Below are 21,249 nucleotides of genomic sequence, written 5' to 3' on the forward strand. Positions count from 1 at the left end.
ACAAATCTCGGATCTCACGCAACTATCTTAAATTCTTAACTAAATGTAACTTTCTATTTTGTTTTGTAAACATAACCTACCAAAAACTTTAATTGTTTTGTTTCCCTACAATTGGCACAACTGAAATTTGTCAGAGTGACCAACATCGAAAGCACACAATCACGCAAAATAGCGGCCACCTAGTAGGGGTCATTTACTTTTCATTGAATTCGCAGTCCAGGTATATTTATTAAGTTCGTGGCTATAGACCCCTATTTTATCATATTTTAAAGGAATTAAATATTATTTTTTAGCGTCCTATGTGGATAATCCGCAATTTTTTTTCTCTTAATCTATTCTTTCTGCTCAAATTTTAAAATATTGCAAAGTGGGAGATTCTTAAAGTTGACAAGACCACTATCCTATACTGGATACTATCCGATCTAGAAACCTCTTATATAAGTGGTTTAATCTATGTATGTTTATATTTACAAGTCAACTAAAACATCACTTTCTTAACACATCACTTTTATGTAAATAATACATTCAGGAATTAAATGCCAAGGGTTTAAAACTATCTACTTCCTGGGCTAACCCATATTTCTATAAAATAAAAATAAAACTTGTAACTTCGTTACAATGCCTAAAGACCTCTATAAACGAAGTTTTTAGTCGTTAGATGCTAAAAAATATAAACGGCGATAACTACCAAAATTCTCAAAGGATATGGATAAAACTTTTTCTTTGGGAGTTATAGCCGTTCATATTGTTTAACATCTAACTATTCAATACATTTTTGCCAAAAAACTTTCGCACCAGAAAAGAGAGATTTGCATTAATCTCAAATTGGTTTAGATATTTATTATATATTATAGAAAACCTATTTAAATCCGTTGGCCTTTTTCATTTCATCAACGTTTGACTTTTTTATTTAATTTTCGCAAAAAAATCTTAGTTTATAGAGGTTTGTAACCACCATAAATCGATTAAGTTCTTCATTGTTAATATGTAGATAACAAATTATTAAAATTCATTGGGAATTCCAGGAGATATGGTCATTACATCGATTAAATAACAGCGGGGACGGACTATAAATAAATTGGACGCAAAAGAAACAAGCTGCGTTCTCGATTCGGCATATCGATCGGACAACGGGCCTTATTTTAATCAATTATTATTAATATTGATTTATTTTAATCAAATATTATTATTAATTAATCAATATATTGCCCTTATCTCTTGAAATTCTCAAGCGATTTTAATATTTTTTTGTCCAGATATTAAAAATAAATACTCGAATCGAATTATGGTGATTCCAAACCTCAAACCAAAAAGAAAAAAGGCTCTAAATCCCAAGACTCCCAAAGGATTTGGATAAAACTTTTTTACGTACTAAATAATAAAAATCTAAACCGATTTCAGATGGTTGAACAAATAAACTTTCGATTGTAGAGCTTTATTAATTTTCATTTCAGGTTTGGGATCACCATAATTCGCTTCAGGTATTCATTTTTAATATCTAGACAAAAAATTATTATTTTGTATCAATGGAGTACATGAAGCAAGCTTTTCAAGTTGACAATTAAAAAATACATAAACTAAAAAAGATGTAGCAAAAATCAACGATAAGCCGAAAGCATGCAATAGACCATGTGCTTAGGGATTTTAAAAAAATATCTAAAACAATCTATCTTGAGTACTTTTAAAATTATAGGCATTTATAGAAAACCGAAAAAATTGACACCCCCTGTTGAACTTTTTAGTACTGTGGTTACACATTTTTGAATTTCTTAACAATTTTTTGTTAATATAACCATGATAAATTACAAAACTAAACTCAAACACAACTGTTCACATTTTTAAGATATTATCAAATTTTTGCTCAACTTCTGCTAAAAATTGTGTCTTTTAACCACTCAACTTTAACTATTTGCCCTGGAAAAGAAAATTACTTCACTGTTTGGCAAGTGATTTTAAAAGTTAGCGTATCTAATCTACATCTCAAAATGGTAAGATACTTGCTAGATTATATACTTTTTTTAGCACATAGTGAATTATACTCAATCACATTAAGTTAAGTAACAGAAATAATCACAACAAATGCTCAAATTGCCTGCCGTCATTCCTAATACACATTCTACACCTTTAATACCTAAATATTGTTAATACCTAAATAGACTCTTATAACTGGATATGACTACCACAAACACTAACAAGCGGCGTCTATGTTGCTTCAGTGTCTTATCTGTGTTTCATTTACCGGCTTAATTGAAACTTTGAAATGTTTTTGGAAACAAATTTTTTTATTCTTTATTATTTTATCTGGACAAAAAATTATTAAAATTCCTTTGAAATTCCAGGAGATACGGGCATAATATCGATTAAATAACAGCGGACGCGGACTATAAATAGGGTTCTGGCAAACGAGATATGCTGCGTTCTCGGTTTTTATAAACCGGACACTATTTTTGCAGCGTTTTCTGGTTCGAATAAGCGAAAAATTTTCCAGGTTATAACAATATACTTAATGAGACATTTTTATTAATATTTCACAAAAAAAAATTAAGAGAAAAAGCTTAATTATGGTATCTAATACTCAATAGATACTGTTTATCGTCTTTGGAAAGGAATTATTCCAATTTCCTTTTTCCCAATATATGTGAGCCACTTCAAACTTTTTTATCATTTTTCGCCAAAAAGGAAGTTTTTAATTTTATTATTAATAAAAAAACGCACTCAAAATATCCTTTTAATACTAATACCGTTGATTGAATATTTCTCAAATATTCAATCAACGCTAATACTATACAGGAAAAGCACGAAATATGGAGAGCAAAATATAAGTATTAAGCTCACTACAGACGATGGACAGTCGCGATTCGTTATGTAAGATTCGTTAATTCGCGCATCGCGTATAGGTTCGTTGAAAATCGACTCGTAAACCGAGTTCGCTCGTTTCGCAGTGAATCGACGAAATCAAAGGCTGCGAATCACCACGAACTTCTGATTCTTTAAAATTCAGATGCCGATACAGACAATGCGCGTTAATTCGTCTGCACAAGGCCATTATTATTTTGTATTATAGGTTAAGGGTACATATGGTTTATAATTTAATTGACGTTTTTAAAGAGTTCGTGAATAATTAAAAATTAACAGCAATGGCCGGAGAATTCTAGTGGTGTGAAAAATGCGTTGTAGATTTATGAAATCAAACATCGACGTCATTTGTGGGACCCGAAAGATAAATACAAGAAAAATAGTAATAAAAGAAGTAATGCCTTAAGTCGTTGGGAGAAAAGTTTGGAGTGACTCCCGAAGAAATCATAAAGAAGTATGGTCACTTATTGCAAAGTTATAGAAACTGTTGTCGGAAAGTAAAGAATAGTTAGGAGCCGGAACAAGCAATGCTTACAATCAAACTGGTTTGCTTATGAAGCGCTCAATAAATTTATGAAAGATGTTTATAAGAATAAAAACTTTATCTTGTCCTGCCACGAAACTTTGCTGTTTGTAACGAAGTATTCAGAAAATTCGTCGCGAATTTTCTTCACGTCTAAGTATGTTCTTCTGTCCCTTCTTTGTAGTGAAAAAAGTGATAATTGTGTTTGTATTTCATTTCTCCAAGAACCACTGAAAATTGTACCATTTTCTTTTCTATCAAATGTACCCGGAGGTGTGTTGTACATATCATATCTCGAGTTTCTGCTTATTATAAAATTATGTAGCAATACAGAAGTATCAATCGTAATTAATCGAGCTTGATTTAATATGAGTTTTCGTAAAACTCGAAATACTGTAAACGTAATTCCAAATAAATTTCCAATTATCCTGCGGGCTCTAGAAAGTCTATAGTTTTATATACGCTCTGGTATATTATTGTCATGATTTCCACCATATGGAACCATGAGGTAATTTTTTATTTATCATGAGGTAAGGGAATGCGTTGTCGCTAACAATAACATAGGGCACAGGTTTTGCTCATATTGGCAATGGTTTGTCCGAAGATAGACTTAGAGGTCTTATTTTCTAACGCCTCATATACAAAGAACAATAATTAATAAATACACCTCGATCTTCGCGATTCTGAGCCAATATTACTAAGTATATTATAATGTAACCTGGGTACAATGTACCTATCTCTATGTTTGAATAATGATGAAGACTCCATAATCTGCATTTTTTCCGTTTATATAACTTCTTACTTAATAAGATTATATTAACAGTACAAACTGTATTCGAATCATCTTAAGAGACAATATACAAGAGCGATAACACACGACAATCCACTCGTGACACTCTCACACGACAAGAGCCCACCCAGGGACGAGGTACTAGCTGCCGAGGGATCTTCTCGACGTGCCGAGGCCAGACTGTAAAATGCAATGCTGCATAGAGTCACGTTCGTCAATTACACGAACTATAACGAACTCGACGAATCACGCATTGTGCATAACGAATTGCGTCTGCGCATCTTCTGTAGCAAGCAAGAACCCGGACCAGAGAAAAAATGATGCAGTATCTTGTTGGTGCACCCTTTGAACGAATTGCTATAGGCGTAGCAGTACCTTTTCTACCTGACCTACTAGTAGCTCCGGAAATCGATATGCTCTTATTGCGATGGATTACTTTAGTAAGTGGCCCGAGGTTTATGTGATTTCAGATGATTCGCTGAACAATTACTGTAGACATTTTGCTTATCTTCCACACGGATTCTTTCATTTCCAGGTTTTTATAATAATTTTCAACTTTTTATACTAATTTTAATTTTCTCTTACAGGTAATCCGCCGTTTGGCAGTTCCTATTTATAGATGTTAGACTGTTGCTCTGTTTTCTAAGTTTAGATTTTTTAGTTCCTTCAGAAAATGTTTTTCGACCAGTCTATTTGTAGATATTACAAAAAGGTGGACAGAACTTTGTCCAATATAAAATTAAACGTCCCTCTGTATATCTAAATTGACGTGTTTTTTTAGGGTGGTTCGTTTCGAAATTAAAGCACTGTTTATATCAGTTTCAGTATATTTCATCTTGCGATAGTTTTTAGTCGCTATTACCTAGTCCTGTATAGCTCCAGTAAACCCCTTAGCGTTGATTGAATATTAGATTGAATATTATTATATTATACCCATATTATCAATCAACGCCCTTAGTCTCATCCTAGCCCATTCCTAGGAGACTCTCCGTTGAGTATAATGCTAAAAGATCAGCGTTAATTTTATTAATATTATATGATGATGGATTATTATTATTATTATTATTATTATTATTATTATTATTACTTCCCTTATAACGCTCAGGCTAAAGTTTTGTTTTTAAGTAATATCGCCGATTGTATACCGTTCAGCTTTAAAGTTACTTTTGTAGTGGTGAGCATATACCGTATTCTATGTATCTCTTTTTGAAGGTATTGTTATTTTTCTGCTTCTTTCTGCGTTATGTTATATTTGAATGGCAACTGCTACATCGTTCAAAAGGTATTGTTTCTTTTTATTCTGATTAATCACTATGTGTGGTTTGTTTATCATGTTTGTTTTATCCGTGTGAAGTATCTGTGTGTCTCATAATGGTATGGTAACTTCTGCTGGTACCATTTCTCACATATATTGTAGTGTTTACTGATGTTCCAATGAAGATGTTTTACTACTGTCTTATGCCAGTTCAAGTTTTTTTGAGAGCCTGTAATGATTGATGTATGTTTTCAGTGAAAGCACGATAATATTTTTATAGTTTGTCATATAGTTTACTGCGATAACTTGATATTGGCATGCCGTTATCATGCCCCTGTTTCTGTATTTATATTTGCGTATGGCAGCCACGTCCACATCTGGGTTCCGTTTATTGTTTCTCTTTTTATCTCTTTTGCAAGCTGCCCATGTAAGGGTTTGGACTGTTATTTGTTTAAACAATTTATACATTAAATCATCTTCCATTACTATTATTATTCTATACTTTTATTCTTATAAATTCACTCTTTTGATTTAGTTTTCAATTGTTCATCTATTCATCCTGTTTAAACTTACATTATATTTCAATTTCTCTTCTGAGGTTTATACTCACTAATTTTCTGTCTATTTTCCCGTTTGTTTTAGGCTCGCTAGCACTATATTAATCCTCCTTGTTCTATAGTCTTTTTCTAGGATCATAAAATCTCTAATATATTTCACGGGTGAAATATTAAGAAAATATTAAGTGTGTTAAGAATAATTAGTTTTGGTCTGAACAGAAGATCATTGATATTATGGCTCCCTTCTTGGTGAAGAACGAACATTGCATCCAGTTCTGTAGAATAGATATAATAGAGGTATAATATTCTGGAAATATATGATTAATAAAATAAATGCATACGTTGATATCTTCTTATGTTTGTTTGGTAGATATACTTAAATAAGACCACAATTTTCAATTCCTATGAGTAATATATACAGTCTACACATGACCTAAAAATTGTTTTTGTGAAAGTTCGTAGATATTTTAATGAATAATTTACCTTTGGCTTCAGCTAGTACAAGATTGTAAATGGCCAAACTAAGCATTAAAGATAACGTGATTTCAATAAATAATTGTGCATGACTTTCATGTTTTTTTAAGACCGGCCTTAAATAAAAACAGTTTTAGTAAAAATATTGGAAATTTACCTTGCAAAGTAAATGTCAGCGTATTGAGGCTTCAGGTTAAAGGATATGGTCAAAAATAAAAAAAAAAACAATTTATTAAATAAAATTATACAAAAAAGTATTCACAAAAAATTATTAGAAAATTAAAATTTCCAAGGATAAATCCCGATTCGTGCACTCTACCTAAAAGCAGAGTGCAGGAATAGGGGTCTCTAATTATAAGTATCAATGGTTCAGTGAACTTACAATAGAAAGATAATTAAGTTGACTTCGTTGTGTAAAAAATTAGTGATCAGCGTGTTTTGGCCTTAAAAAATTTGTTCTAAATAAAATTACATTTTAGAACCAATTCAAATGTTCCTCAATATATAATTAAAATAAAATTGAGAAAATTTCCATAGGAAAAATCATATAAGTACAAAAAAATATTGAAAAACGAACGCCAAAACAACGCCCAAACAAAAAATCAGTATCCTATCAAAAAATTTCATAGGAACGCCCCTTCTTTTCTTCAAAACCATATTAATAAGATTCGTTTTCTTATCGCTATATGGTGGGTATCTGATATTAAGCGACAGCTCAGAAATAGCACTAAAATCTTTCACCAACACTCCTTTTTTATGGCTAAAAGTCTGAAATCCATATTTTCCATGATAGTTTCCAAGTCCGCTGAGTCCAACACCTCCAAATGGTAAATTTTCAGTTCCTATATGAGAAATTGTATCATTAATTGTTACGCCTCCGCTTGAAGTTTTTGATAAAAATAGCTCCTGAATCTTTTTACTTTTTGAAAATACATATAGGGCCAAAGGTTTTTCTCTTGAGTTAATAAAATCAATTGCCTCTTGTGAACTGTTAACGTTCAAAATTGGCAAAATTGGACCGAATATCTCTTCCTCCATGACAGCACTATGTGGGTTAACATCTGTCAAAATAGTTGGTCCAATAATACGTTGCTTTTCGTCTACTAGTCCTCCCAGGGCAACTTTTTCACTGTTAATAAACTCTTGCAGCCTTACAAATTGCCTTTCGGTGATAATCTTACTAAGACTCTCAGATTTACTTGCCTCCTCACCCCAGAACTTCTTAATGATTTTCTCTGCCTCTATTAAAAACTTTTCTTGAACTTCTTTGGAACATAGCACGTAATCTGGAGCAACACACGTTTGGCCACTATTCAGCATCCTACCCCAAAGGATTCTTTTTGCTGCTTTCTGCATATCGACTGTATCGTCCAAGTAAAGTGGGCATTTACCACCTAGCTCTAAAATGGAATTAATTAGATCAAGTTAAATTATAAAAAAGTAAGTTACCTAAGGTGCAAGGAGTTAAGGTCTTAGCAGCCGCTTGATAAACGATCTTTCCGATTTTTGAAGAACCAGTGAAAAATATATAGTCAAATCGTTCTTTGAGTAAGTCAGTTGTTTCTGCAATACCTCCAAGGTATACCTGAAAGCATTCTTTATCCAGATAAGTTGTCAGCACTTCAGAGATAACTTGATTTGTAGCTGAAGCCAACTCGGATGGTTTGAGTATTATCGTGTTTCCTGCTGCTAGAGCACCTAAAAATAAATGAGTTTCTAATAATTATTGGCTTCATCAGCATTAAAAGAAAAGATATTTTGTAAATGCTATTAAAAGGAGGTAAGAATTTTTCAGTAACTTACCAACTAAAGGTCCAAGGGTAAGTAAAATGGGATAGTTCCAAGCACCTATTATAAGTACAACTCCATATGGATCGTTATAAACATATACACTATCTAGAATATTGATAAACCTAAAAGAAAAAAAAACGTACAGGGAATTAATAATTAAAGGACAATATTCACCTTTTCTTGGGTTTTTGAGGTCCTATCCATTGTTTGAGTTTTATTAAAGTTTGTCTTAAATCGTTGGCCACCAACTCGATTTCGGAAATATTGGTCTCTTGCTTGTGCTTCCTTAGATCCTTATGCAGGGCAGCCTCTATCTCTGCCTTGTGATCTTCCAGGAATTTTAGGAGGCCTTAAAATATAATAGATCGTTAAAAGACCAGAACAAATACGTGTACCATTAAGCCAAGTAATTTTGTATACTTCTATATTTAGTACTGATCGTTTATGCATATTTGGTACTTTATTTTTTATATCCTGATAACCTAATGTAGGCTGAAACGTTGACAGCTTAAGAGTTAAATTACCTACACATAGATTCAAACGTTTTGCATTACCCTAAATTTTCGAAAGTTTTTTTATTGGTTAGCTCTAATTGAGAAAACAGTTAAAACGCCTATAAAAAAACTTTATTAATCTAAAGATTTTTTAATAAATTTTCAATTGGCAACAAAATGACTTTTTTTTTCTTTATAAAATTACTCAAAAACTTTTTCATACCGTGTATTTCCACCAAACTTGGAACCAAAAATGGAACATTTCTCGTACGATCCTGACATTTCAGTTACAACTCTCGTTTCGTTCTCGAATTCGTCTCCCTATATTTTCAAAGTTTTAAAGTGGAAAAAGTCCGAAAAATATCTTTGTATTGTAAAACGTGTGTTACTTTGGCTAAATTAAAGAGACTTTAAATTTAAAAGTAAGTTTAAATCCTTTCAACAAGTTACAACCTGAATATTGAGTATTGTAACCCAATATTTTACATGCCATTTATATCTCCATGATAGACACAATACTGATAACAATCACACTTAGAATTTCTAGTCGACACGTCGGTATTTAGCACACACTATCTTTGATACAATGGAAGCGTGTTATAGACAACGATGTAACCAATTAAGATCTTCATGCTTTGATTCAATGAACTTCTGAACAGAACCGCGAACTTACGGAGGAACGCATTAAAACTCGTAAAGACATAAAAGAAGATATTGGTTCAATACGGTTAGAACTTTTGGATAAGATCAATGCACTAATAGAAGAAAACGCTGAATTGAAGATCAATAGTCAGCTACAAGAAAAATTGGAAAAGGTGGATAGAAAATTGAGAAAGTTTAACTTGATTGTCTAGGGTTTGCCAGAAAAATCAACTGGAGTAGAGGATATTCGAGGCTTCTTGGAAATAGTCAATAATACTAGTAAATTGGACTGTGGCATATCTATCGATTGGGCAAACCAAAAGAAGACTAACATAGGCCTTTACTTGTGGAATTTATCAGTTATAAACTTAAATATGATATTTTAAGAAATGCCAAGGAACTAAAAGTTTATAGCATATTTCTGTCATCAGACCTCACTCCAGTGGAGTATGAGAAGCAGGAAACTCTACGGGAAGGATTCAATTTAGCAAGAGGTGATAAGTGCACAGCCGCAATTTCATAAAAAACTTTTTATGTTAATGGCATAGCATATACGTATAAACAATTAAAAAATTGTGGTGCTGTAATCGCAGTTAACCAAGTAGTGAAGTGTAATGAGGCTGCAAGGCCTAATCAATCAAAGCATTTCGAAAAGCTGCATTACCAACGTACCAATCAAAGCTAACAAGTCAAAAGGATCGACAAGATCTCGGAGAAATAAATAAAACACCTACACACACAGTTTTCGTTTGACTTCTTAAAACCAGCTAAACACAAGAAAAAGGAAAACAGCAAATACAGAAACCAATCAGGCTAGCCAAAGTGACTTTCTTATTTATCATAATAACATATGAAGTCTTTCTCATTATTTTATTAAGTAGCAAGTATTACACAGCTGTAAAATAATGTATCTCATTCCTATCAAAACGTATCGTTATCACGCTCTCTTCACACTCAAAAAAAAAAACCAACAACTTTGATTCATTTAGAGGGTATGGTATTTTTAAAGTTTAAAATTGTATCTTTTTTTTTGCTTATTGTTTTTTGTAACTGTTTGCTGGTAAAGGTTCTTTGCTACATGGTTGCTACAGGTTTACTATCCCGATGAAAATGTTTGAGCTTGATTGGCTCTCTTTTAACAAAATAAAGGTACAAACTGCTCTCCTTTGATGATGAAAATCTTGATTGCTTGATCAGAATTTCCCCACAAAACTGTGTCATATCAGAGTAGAATAATGATTTGATTGGTGCACAAAGTTTTCAGCAATAAAATTTATTGGTGGACATTTTTCTATAAAATTTGTTATAGGAACATCGAAGGTTTTCTGACAAACAAGTCAAGGTCAACCTTTTCAAAATCTTTAAAGAAATCGGTATAAATTGGATCAATCTACCACTTATTCTCCAAAGGCTACAACAAAGCCTGTCCATAATACACAAAACTGGTAATGGTGGATCGACCACTCAAGAAGCCATGCTCAATTTCGAGATCAATGGTGTCCTTGATACAGGGCAGTGATTTTCAACATTTCACTTATTTCTATCTTTGAAAGTTGGTGTAACATAACACAAAAATCTGGAAAAATGCCCCTTTTTAATAATAGATTTAATCTATTACATCAAACTTGGGCAAGCACAAATTTACATGGCAGCAAGAAATCCACAGGATCTGGAGGAACGATATCTCAACGTTTCAACGAATTTAAAACCATCATCAGGAATTTTTCCTTAGTGCAGATCTGACTTGTTTAATTGCTAAAAACTTAAATACTTTTAAATGATTATTCTTTTTTTCATGATTTAAAATTTAATTAATTAAAAGCTTAAGCTTATTAAACTAGTGGTTATTTGTGTTAAACCCAAATAATCCTAATCTAAATATGTTAAAAAATGTAGTTTTAAATATGATATTTATTGAAATTATTAAGAATTTCAAAGATGTTCGCCAAAAAAATATTGCGCCGAAATAAGTTTAGACCATATCGATATAGACGATATACAACATTTAAGACCATACGATTATCGGAATCGAAGAATTTTGTAGATGGGTTTTAAGCATGACTCTACTTATTAAAAATGATTTTATGGAGCGACGAGAATCGATTTTGTAAAAACGGTTGGTTTAACAGAATTATCCACTATCGTTATACTCAGGGTAATCAACATTTTCATCGAGAAACGGCTTTGCAAGAGAGGTTCGGTATAAATGTTTGGCTAGGAATACTTGATACACGAGTAGTATAATAATTTATTTTCAATGAACATTTAACTGGACAAGTAAGGTACTCAAGGGGAATAAGGCCTAGCTAAGAAAAAAATTGAATAAAGTGAAAGTTAGTTACTGTAATGTTAATATTTAGTTTAGTACACCAAAGTGCTTATAAGGTTATATTAATTTAAACAAACTTAAATCTCTAAAAAAAAAAAAATCTCTAAAAAAACTAGAAAACAAAAAATAAATATTAAGAAAAATAACGCAAATCGGCCTTATTATCCGATGGAGGTTTAATAAAGCCTATACATAAAAATGGCACAACTCGTTAATTGGGCGAAGTTTAGCAGCCATCGGGACACTCAAAATCATCCATGTCATTGACTATTAAGCCAACACATTCCTCATGGTACCATTTAAGACATTTGCTGCACTGCCTCATATCGTCCTGCCTGTCTTTCTCACATCCATGGCAATACCATTCGGTACTTAATTTTTCCCTGGAGCTTTCAATATCTTTATTCAATTTGGCACGACTTTTGTTCTCCTCGGTAAAAAGATCTCTAGTGACTTTTGACTTTTGTTGTTCGTCTCTTTAATGACGCCAATTTCTGTAATTTGTTGGTATCATCCGGTGCCGGTACGTCTGAGAGAATTGAAGGAGCAAATGCTGTTTCTGGAATTGCCTCGGGATTTAATGGAAACAGACCAGTAGCCTTAAAACCGTTTATAATGTTACTATGTGTCATGCATTTAGACCAAACATTTGAAAGTATGATGTTAAAACGTGATTTGGTCAGCTTTTTGTTAGGATTCTGATCCAAGAATAATAATACCTCATTATCCCAATGATGCTCAAATGAACGATATACAGATTTGTCGAGAGGTTGAAGCTCATGTGTTGTATTCGATTGCAAACAGTAGAGATCTATATCAAGTGAGTCTCCAACATCAACAATTGACAAATCAAGATGACAAGCTGCACCATCAAAAACAAGAGGCACCTTCCTGGACTTTTGTATCGGGCTAAGTGCTTAAGGAATTCTTCAAAAAGTTCGTTAGTCATGTAGCCTTTACTTGATTTTTCCACTAGAGTTCCTGGTGGCAAATTATCATGTAATTCTGGCTTTAGCCTCTTTCCTTTAAAAATAATCATAGGAGGTATTGGTATTCCAAGGGCATTGGCACATCCTGCAATCCTGCAAAAACACTCTCTTCATGTTCTAAGGATTGAAAGTGAACACGTTTTACCCCTTTCTTAGCTAAAACGGTTGGCTGGTGGTGAATAGTCAAGCGGCATCCTTTTTCATCCATATTATAAAGTCTTTCAGGGTGATTAATTATATCAAGATCATCATACGTTTTCCCTATTTTTGAAAAATGATCATCAACTATAAATTTATTAAGTTTTTGAGCCCTAGCTGGATTCATAAACTGTGCTTTTCTTTTAGAAATTACAGGAATTTCTCTTTATAAAAGCCTTTAGCCAGTCTTTACCAGCAAGTTTTGAAGTTGTATTAAATTGATGAGCAATTTTATTATCTTCGCAGAATCTGAATACCAATCGACGAAGGATCCGTGGAGTCACAGGTAAACTTATTTCACAAAATCTTATTATCCTTTAAATGAGATCAGCTTCTTGTTCTTCTTTTAAAATAGATTTACGACCTAGTCTTTTTATTAGGATTCCATTCTGAACATGATTTCTAATGGTTCTTCTGGGAATATTAAACCTTGCCGCAGCCCCATATGTACTCAGAGTACCGCGTTGAACAGATCGAACTGCTGATATTAAATCCTCCTTGCACCAAGGTGCCCTTTTAGGAGGCATGATGTTAAAAATCACTGAAAATAAAACGAGAATAGTTTAGAAGTTTAATAATATGTTAATAAAAACATTAATTTGTCATGAGGATAATAAGGCCTACATGGAGGGTAATAAGGCCTATAGCTTATTTTTATAGGCCTTATTACCTATCCATGACGAAATATTATGTAAATTTATTTAAATTATGTCGGCTAAATTTAATCTAATAAACCATTGAAATCACAAAATATAAAGTCTAACCAAAATATCTGCAGTTATAAATTAAAAATACAATTATAAATACTAAAAATACTTACGTTTTTGTTCGTTGTATCCTTATAATATCACACGCGGCGACGCCTCGACACAAGTTGTTGGAACTTACTGACGCCCGAAAGCGAGAAACGCGGGTAGTCCGTTCGAATGTTGTTTGTAAATGGACCAATAGGAGACGCGAACCTAACGCAATCGATTTGCGATTAATTTAAAGCGGTTTTTTTGAAAATAGGCCTTATTACCCGACAGGCCTTATTACCTGCAGGTACCTTATATCATAATTTCTTAACAAATTCTCTGCATCTTTTTGATGATATCCCTCTTGATGTAATAAGAAACTTTGAATATTTTCAACATGACGGTGCACCTACACATCGACATCAGTGTTGTACAAGCTTTCTGAATAATTTGAAACCACATCGTTGGATTGGTAATAACGGTCCTATAAATTGGGCAAGATCGCCTAATGTACCACCCATGGATTTTTCCATATGGGGTTTTATTAAGGACCAGGTCTATCGAACTACGCCTCAATATTTATTATTGAGGACCTAAGTTTAAAAATAAGAGAAGCATGCAATAAAATTTCTCCGCAAATGTTAAGGAACATTTAAAGAAAAATTGTAATCAATGCCCAAAAAGGCTTAAAAAATAATGGTTGTCATTTCGAATTTTTAGATTAATAACAATTTATTTCATAATTATGTACCATATTATTTAATGGCCTTTATTTATTTTAAATAAGTTCTGGAGTTATTTTTGTTCATTATTATACAGTTTATTATAAATAAATTTGTTATAAAGTTAGTCAAATCATTGTTGTAATATTTTTTTTAATACCCCCTTTTAATATTGATGTTTAACATTTAGTACTAATAATAATATTCAACAGATGATTATTCAATAAATAAATCGATGACAGCTAAACAAATTGTACACTCTTTAAAGGTCATCTTATGTCTAAAATTCAATTATTATTAATATAACCACTTTTATATTATTTTAGCGTTAATAAATATTTTTAAATAAGAACAAAAAGACAAACTTCTTACTGTATTATTAAGTAAGGAAATTCCTGATGATAGTTATTAATACGTCGAAACGCTGGGAAACGTATGAATAAGATACAACATTTTAAAGTAAATAGAAAATGCAGTTCCGTATTTAATAAAAAGAAGTTGATAGCCGTTGCGAAAATACCAAACGTCATAAAAAAAAATTAAAAGTGAAATTTTGTAGAGCACAAAAAACTTGTTTTTAAAAGTAAGTTTTTAAAACCAATAATTTTGGAAATAATAGTTAAAATAAAATTTGGCGTTTTTTTTCATAAATCACCCTGTAATTCACGAACTAATAAACAGTTTGCAACGCTGTAAAAGGATTTAGAATAAGCATCAAAATTGACAACTTTTTTCTAATTTAACCGCCCTCGTATCTTTTATAGTATCGGATATAGCAATAGTCACACATGACAAATAGGATACCCTCTATAAGTTTAAATACTAGGTATACTTGATGTTTTTAAAATTATAAATCTTAAAATAACAATAGCCAAATTGAAAATTAATATATTAGCAACCTATCGCTCACTCTCTACCGAAAGTAAAAATTTTAATGAACTGCTGCACTGGAGTTATTAACATTAATCTTTTAAGTTATAGTGATTCTACGGAACAGTACAATAATATTCTTAGTGAACATGGATTTATATCAGCTAATAACGGAATCACCTGTCCAGATGGTTAATCATGCATAGATAATATGTTTGTCAAAACAAAATTACCCCTGAACGATCTAAAAAGTCTCATTAAAGACCTCCTTATATAAGGATAAACATAAGAAATATAAGAAAAAAAATATCTAGATAAAGCTAAACTAAAAAATCTGCTTAATAAAGAGGCTTGTTAAGGAATGTTATTTTTTTAGCACTGGATGTGAATATTGAAACACCTCAATTTATCTGATGCCCTTAAAAACCTTTGACAGAGTACTTTTCTGTAACGACCTACAATCGCAAAATTTTAAATAAAAATCCATGGATCCACAAAGCCCAGAACTTAAATCATAATTTAAAGTTTACCGTAATAAGCTGAATGGATTATATTAACTATTATAAACCAAAAATGAAGAAAAATATGAATAGGTCAAACATTCACTGGAAAAAAGGCAAATTTTCAATAAAAACAGCAAACCTCAGACCATTCATAAAATTGTTTTAGCAGATAGAGTAATTGTTGATAAAAAAAACAGAAGTATTTGTTAATCACTTTGCAGATATTGGAAAAGCGTGGCGAATACAATACAAAACCTATACCAATACCAATACCTAAGAAACGAAGATCCAAAAAATCGAAATTCCCTATTCCTTGAGTCAACTTCCAAGGGAGAAGTTATTCAAATTATCAGCTCCTTGAAAAGGGTTTGGCCTGGAGGACTTAAAAGCTGATACTTTCAAACAATTTTCAGAATTTCTTGCTAAACCTCTTACATATTTAATAAACAAATCCCTTTCTGAAGGCCACTTTCCACAGGAGCACTGATTAGACCACTTCATACGGGTAGATCAGAATGTTCAGTCATGAATTGTAGGCCAATTTCTACAATAGTAAAACATTTGCAAAAATTATAAAAATTCGCTTGGATAAATTTTTAAGAAAATTCAAAATTTTATCTAAGAAACAATATGGATTCAGAGACACCCTCTCTCCATGTTCAACTTCTCCATGTTAAACTTGCCATGTTCCTCTCATCTACGGAACATGGCAAGTTTAGCAGGAATATTTTTGGAACAAGTTTAGCGAAAAGATTCTCTGTGTTTTTCTAGACTTGGCCAAGGCCTTCGATACGGTCGATTACACAATGTTACTACTGGGTAACATACACATACTAACTACATACACTTGCGTGCATAGAAATCGGCCCACTGTAAACTTTTGACTTTAAATGTATTTTTTTTTTAATTATACATCAGATCAAAAAAAGAAATATGCTGTTTGAAAGACAATTTAATATCCTTTAATATGAGTATTAATTTATGAAAACCTATTTGAACATCCTATCTTTAACATAGTGAAATTAATGCATTAAGAAAATGAAGCTTTTTTATTATTAACATAAATAGGGTTATTGACAATTTAAAACTTAACACTTAATTTTTTAATAATGGGTATGACTTCCTCTTGCCCTAATAACATCTCTCAAACGATTAGGCATAGATCTAATCAAGTTTGCTATTATTTCTTGTGGGATGTTTAGCCACTCTTCTTCTACTGCAACAATAAGCTCTGGGATCGAGTTTGGGGTACGAAGTCTAGCTCGAATTCTTCGTTTTAGCTCATCTTATAAATGTTCGATCGGATTTAGGTCAGGACTGTATGCTGGCTACTCCATAACCCGAAAAACGACTTCTGCAATGTAATCTTGCACGATTCTTGCAGTGTGCGGCCTTGCGTTGTCATGCATAAAGGTAAATTCATCTCCAATGTAGTCGATGTAAGGTACCACATGAATTGCTAAAATCTCCTCGATATACCTAGCAGCCGTTAAACCTCTTCTTCCGTGAACACGGTCGCCTCTACGAATAAACTGAAGGTCGGGTCGTGCTTCTATAGAAATTGCACCCCAGATCATGCAGGAACCACCTCCATAAGCACTTCGCTCTTCAAAGCAGCAATCTGCAAATCGCTCTCTTGGTCTTCGGTACACTTTCCTTCTTCGGTCGCTACCATGGAGGCATATTCTAAACTTATCTGAGAACAGAACAGATCCCCATTGTTCCAACGTCCAATTCAGATGATCCCTTGCAAAACGCAGGCGTGCTTGCCGATGAGCTGGAGTAAGTTTTGGACCAATCGCAGGTGTTTTAGGGGTCAGGTTATTTTCCTGCAGTCTTCGTGTCACTGTCCACTGACTAATAGGTACTCCTCGCACCTCACGGAGCTGTCGTTGCACTTGAACGGCATTAAGGTGACGATGTCTTAATATTGTTGACACAATAAAGCGGTCAGTTGCAAACGCAATAATTTTATTATTTGACAGATTTGTTATATTCGTTACAATCACCACATAAACATGGTTCATTTGTTTACCGGTTGCTACGCATATAAACGATAAGCCTTCTTGATAAATTTCTACTTACATTAAAGGATATTAAATTGTCTTTCAAACAGCATATTTCTTTTTTTGATCTAATGGATAATTTAAAAAAAAAATATTTAAAGTCAAAAATTTACAGTGGGCCGATTTCTATGCACGCAAGTTTATTTTAAAAACAAATTGAATTAGGGGAACTCCTTTAAAACTATTAGGAAGCTATTTACGAAATAGATTTCAGTGTGTGGAGACTGGTGGTATTACCAGTACGGGAGTACCAGTCAACCTCTGTGTCTCATAGGCTCCAGGAACCAACTGTCATGTGGGCCATATTATTTAACCTAAACATTAATTCTATTTATAATCCTTAATCCTGTGGTGAAGTAACACGTTTTGTGGATAACTCTGCCGTTATCTACAGGGAAACCACTTGGAAAATTGTAAAAAAAAAGCAGAATATAGCCTGATCAACTTTAACTAGTCAACGTTTTTAAGTGATAACTATCAAAATCTTACCATTTATTTTGATAAAACTGTTTTTATCCCATTTGGATGCTACACTGATTTCTCGCCTGATTCACCAGGAGATCAGAAAGAATAACCGTTATTCTTCCTGATAAATCAATTAACATTACCTCCGCTAAAAAAATTAAATATCTAGGAGCTGTACTTGATCCACACCTAAAGTGGAATAATCATGTTAAGAATAACGTTAGATCATGTATAGATAAATTTAAAGAACTAAAAGAGTATTTAACATACGGTATTTTGGATATTTTTCAGAGTGGCGAATTTTAAAAAAAAAATTAGGCAATTAGAGATTGTGTCAAAATGGTTATTGAGGATAATCGGGGGTAAAAACGAACTTTTTCCTTCGGACGCACTCTACGAAGAAACAGTATCTTGGACCATCTTCGTCTGTAGCTATAATACAATTTAAGAAGAAAGATACACAATCATTACACCCCTACGCTACTCGCTCAAAATACCTAACTGGCTACCTACCAAAAGTAACCACCACTTTAGGACAGCGTTTCTACTTGTATCTGAGTCCAAAAATTCATTTAATACTTTCTGCTGGTTTTTTTCTGAGTAATTCTATATATTTATTTAAAGTAAAATTAAAGGAGTGAATTCTAAGCCAATCTAGAGAGTATATTAAATATATTATAGACAAGTAGATGTATGCATGTTTTTTACAAAATTGCCAGGGGTAATATAAATAAACCCCAATTTATTTCTATTTATTTCTGACTTAGACTCAAAACCCGATTTTGACAGATATCTATTAACTTGGCCGTTATACCTATAATAATTTTTTATTTGTCGTACAAAGTCATCAACCAAATCAAAAATTGTTGTTTAAATGTATTTTAGCACTAAGATGTGAGTAGCATAAGTATTTATTATCGCTATTAGTGAAATAAGTTTGGTATTACCAAATTAACATTTTTGTATACACTTTTTTATTTAAAAAAGTACTTGCTTAAATTATTACTCTGTATATTCATAAACCCCTGAGAAGGTTAACCTTTTGTGGGTCATTTATTTATTCAGACATTTTTATTTTAAACTTTATTTAACTTATTATTATATTATGATTATTTATCGGGCAACAAATATGCGACGAATATGTAAGATAAATATTAATAAATAAACAAAAATTATAGTATAAAAACAAGATTATGCAAAACTTTTAAATCTATGTGTATTAGTTGCCTTTGACACTAAGTCAACAGGAATTTAAAAAATAAGAAAAAAAATTTAACCTAAATTATGTAACTCCAGAAACAACAAAATAAATGCTGAGAAGAAAACTAACATAAGTATGACAAAACAAACGTTATATTCTTATTAACTGACAATTTAATAAGCTCGCATATACTTTTATGGTTAAATACAAAACGACATAAGTGAAAGTCAAAATTATCAAATTGTACATTAGAATAATGTGGCCATTTAAATTTTACCACAGACTCAAATATATAATATGATGACACTGAATGAACTTTTTGGCCGTTTTTAAACGTAAAAAATGCGGACTTAATTATAATTTCACTTAACGTTTCAAAGATCGTCTAGTAATACTAATGGAAGATGAAAAAGAGAGATAAACAGAAAAACAAAAATCAATATACTCTTTATACATGAAAATGTAAAAACAATCAAGTGCTTACCTCTAAGTTGTTTCTCTCTAAATCCAACGCTTCTCATTCTGCCACTGTTAAATGCCCTCCTAGCAATCCCTAAACATTCTTTTACACTTTTAACACCACTTTCGACATCAATTACTACCTCCTTTGATTCCACCCCCTCATGTCCCATATTTCCATCAAGATTTAAGCTTCTTTGCTTTTTATGCTTGCCTAAATCTTCAAACTTACTATTAACAGCTTTTGTAGGCTTAAGATCATCAATTAGTAAACGTTTCGGTACTTCTGGGCTGTGGTGGGTATTTTGCTTCAGTTGCCTGTTCAATTCGTCTTGTTGTTTTTTGGTGAATTTCGTGTTGGAGGAATCATAGATTTGGTGCAATTGGCTGATTTTTGGTGATATGGTGTTGGATTTTATTGTATTAGGGTCCAGACGTGGTAAAATGGTATTAGGATTCATTATCCTTGAAGGATTTTAAGATAACATTTTTGGTGATAAGGGTAGCAAAAAGTACTTACCTGGGATACTCGCAAAATATAGACTAACCTGACACGACTTTTTCTCGTTGATACAAAGTTACCTAATAAGAAAACACTTCCTGCAAATGAATCCGACCAGTAAAAATAAACAAAACAAGAAGTAGTTCGTAAACTGTGTTTACTTTTACTTTCGACGGTGCACTGACTGACCGAACGCGAATCTCTTCAGTGGAGATTGTCAAGATCCGAGCCGAAGATATTATCCACGCAAAATTCGCTGATATTTTACTATTATGCAATAATTGCTTCAATTAAAACTCAGAGTTTCAAGGTATAGGGGACCTGAAAGCATAGACATATTTTCGAAAACACTTAAAATTAGATTACTGCTATCTAATTTTAATAATATGGTTACTTCTAAAGAAATAACTTAGTAATAGTTTTGGTATGCGCTGATTAATTTGTAGAAGTGCATATTCTCATTAACTTTTTGATATATCTAAAGTATTTCTTTTCTTTTTTATTATCTCAATAATTTTCCCCATTACTCACTGCATTATTTATTTTCGATATAGTACTTAAATGTGATATTGGTTTTTTGAAAGGACCAAATATTCCTAATGAAAATCTATTTGAAAGGGACGTTAATGGTAAAAAGTATTTACCATTAAATATATAATCATATTATTTAGAGATTGCTCACAAAAACATCCGGCTCGAAAGGCCAATAATGTAAGATATTTTATTTTATCAAATATAGTATTATTTTCGAAAATTTAAAATTTTTAAAAATTTCCCCAATAAACCATAATTTTTTAAATAATATAATACATGTATCTGCTTATTA

At 32.1% G+C, this 21,249-nt stretch overlaps 2 protein-coding genes and 1 long non-coding RNA gene across 4 annotated transcripts in view; all 3 read right to left on the reverse strand.

Moving 5' to 3' along the window:
• The window catches only part of LOC126738060 (synaptotagmin-15-like), a 196,081-nt gene that overhangs the window by 50,956 nt on the left and 123,876 nt on the right, over window positions 1-21,249 (reverse strand). The window lies entirely within an intron of this gene.
• LOC126738061 (uncharacterized) lies at window positions 5,410-6,602 on the reverse strand. The gene is made up of 3 exons (XR_007661209.1): window positions 6,465-6,602; window positions 6,323-6,414; window positions 5,410-6,256 (listed from the first exon to the last, which is right to left on the reverse strand). It is a non-coding gene; the product is annotated as an uncharacterized LOC126738061 (long non-coding RNA).
• LOC126738058 (aldehyde dehydrogenase, dimeric NADP-preferring-like) lies at window positions 6,669-20,637 on the reverse strand. The gene is made up of 6 exons (XM_050443235.1): window positions 20,442-20,637; window positions 19,947-20,386; window positions 8,421-8,595; window positions 8,259-8,368; window positions 7,905-8,153; window positions 6,669-7,855 (listed from the first exon to the last, which is right to left on the reverse strand). Exons 2-6 carry the CDS (start codon window positions 20,380-20,382, stop codon window positions 6,999-7,001), a joined length of 1,827 nt encoding a protein of 608 aa, XP_050299192.1. The 5' UTR covers window positions 20,383-20,386; window positions 20,442-20,637; the 3' UTR covers window positions 6,669-6,998.

Source organism: Anthonomus grandis, chromosome 6, assembly GCF_022605725.1.
Source record: "Anthonomus grandis grandis chromosome 6, icAntGran1.3, whole genome shotgun sequence".
Taxonomy (NCBI): Eukaryota; Metazoa; Arthropoda; class Insecta; order Coleoptera; family Curculionidae; genus Anthonomus; species Anthonomus grandis.

Excerpts from the sequence above, each read along its gene's own strand:
- LOC126738058 (XM_050443235.1), bottom strand. The coding sequence starts at position 20,382 with ATGAATCCTAATACCATTTTACCACGTCTGGACCCTAATACAATAAAA. Across the intron at positions 8,596-19,946 it reads TAGAGAGAAACAACTTAGAG|GCCTCCTAAAATTCCTGGAA; the intron begins GTAAGCACTTGA and ends TTATATTTTAAG. Across the intron at positions 8,154-8,258 it reads TACCCTTGGACCTTTAGTTG|GTGCTCTAGCAGCAGGAAAC; the intron begins GTAAGTTACTGA and ends ATTTATTTTTAG.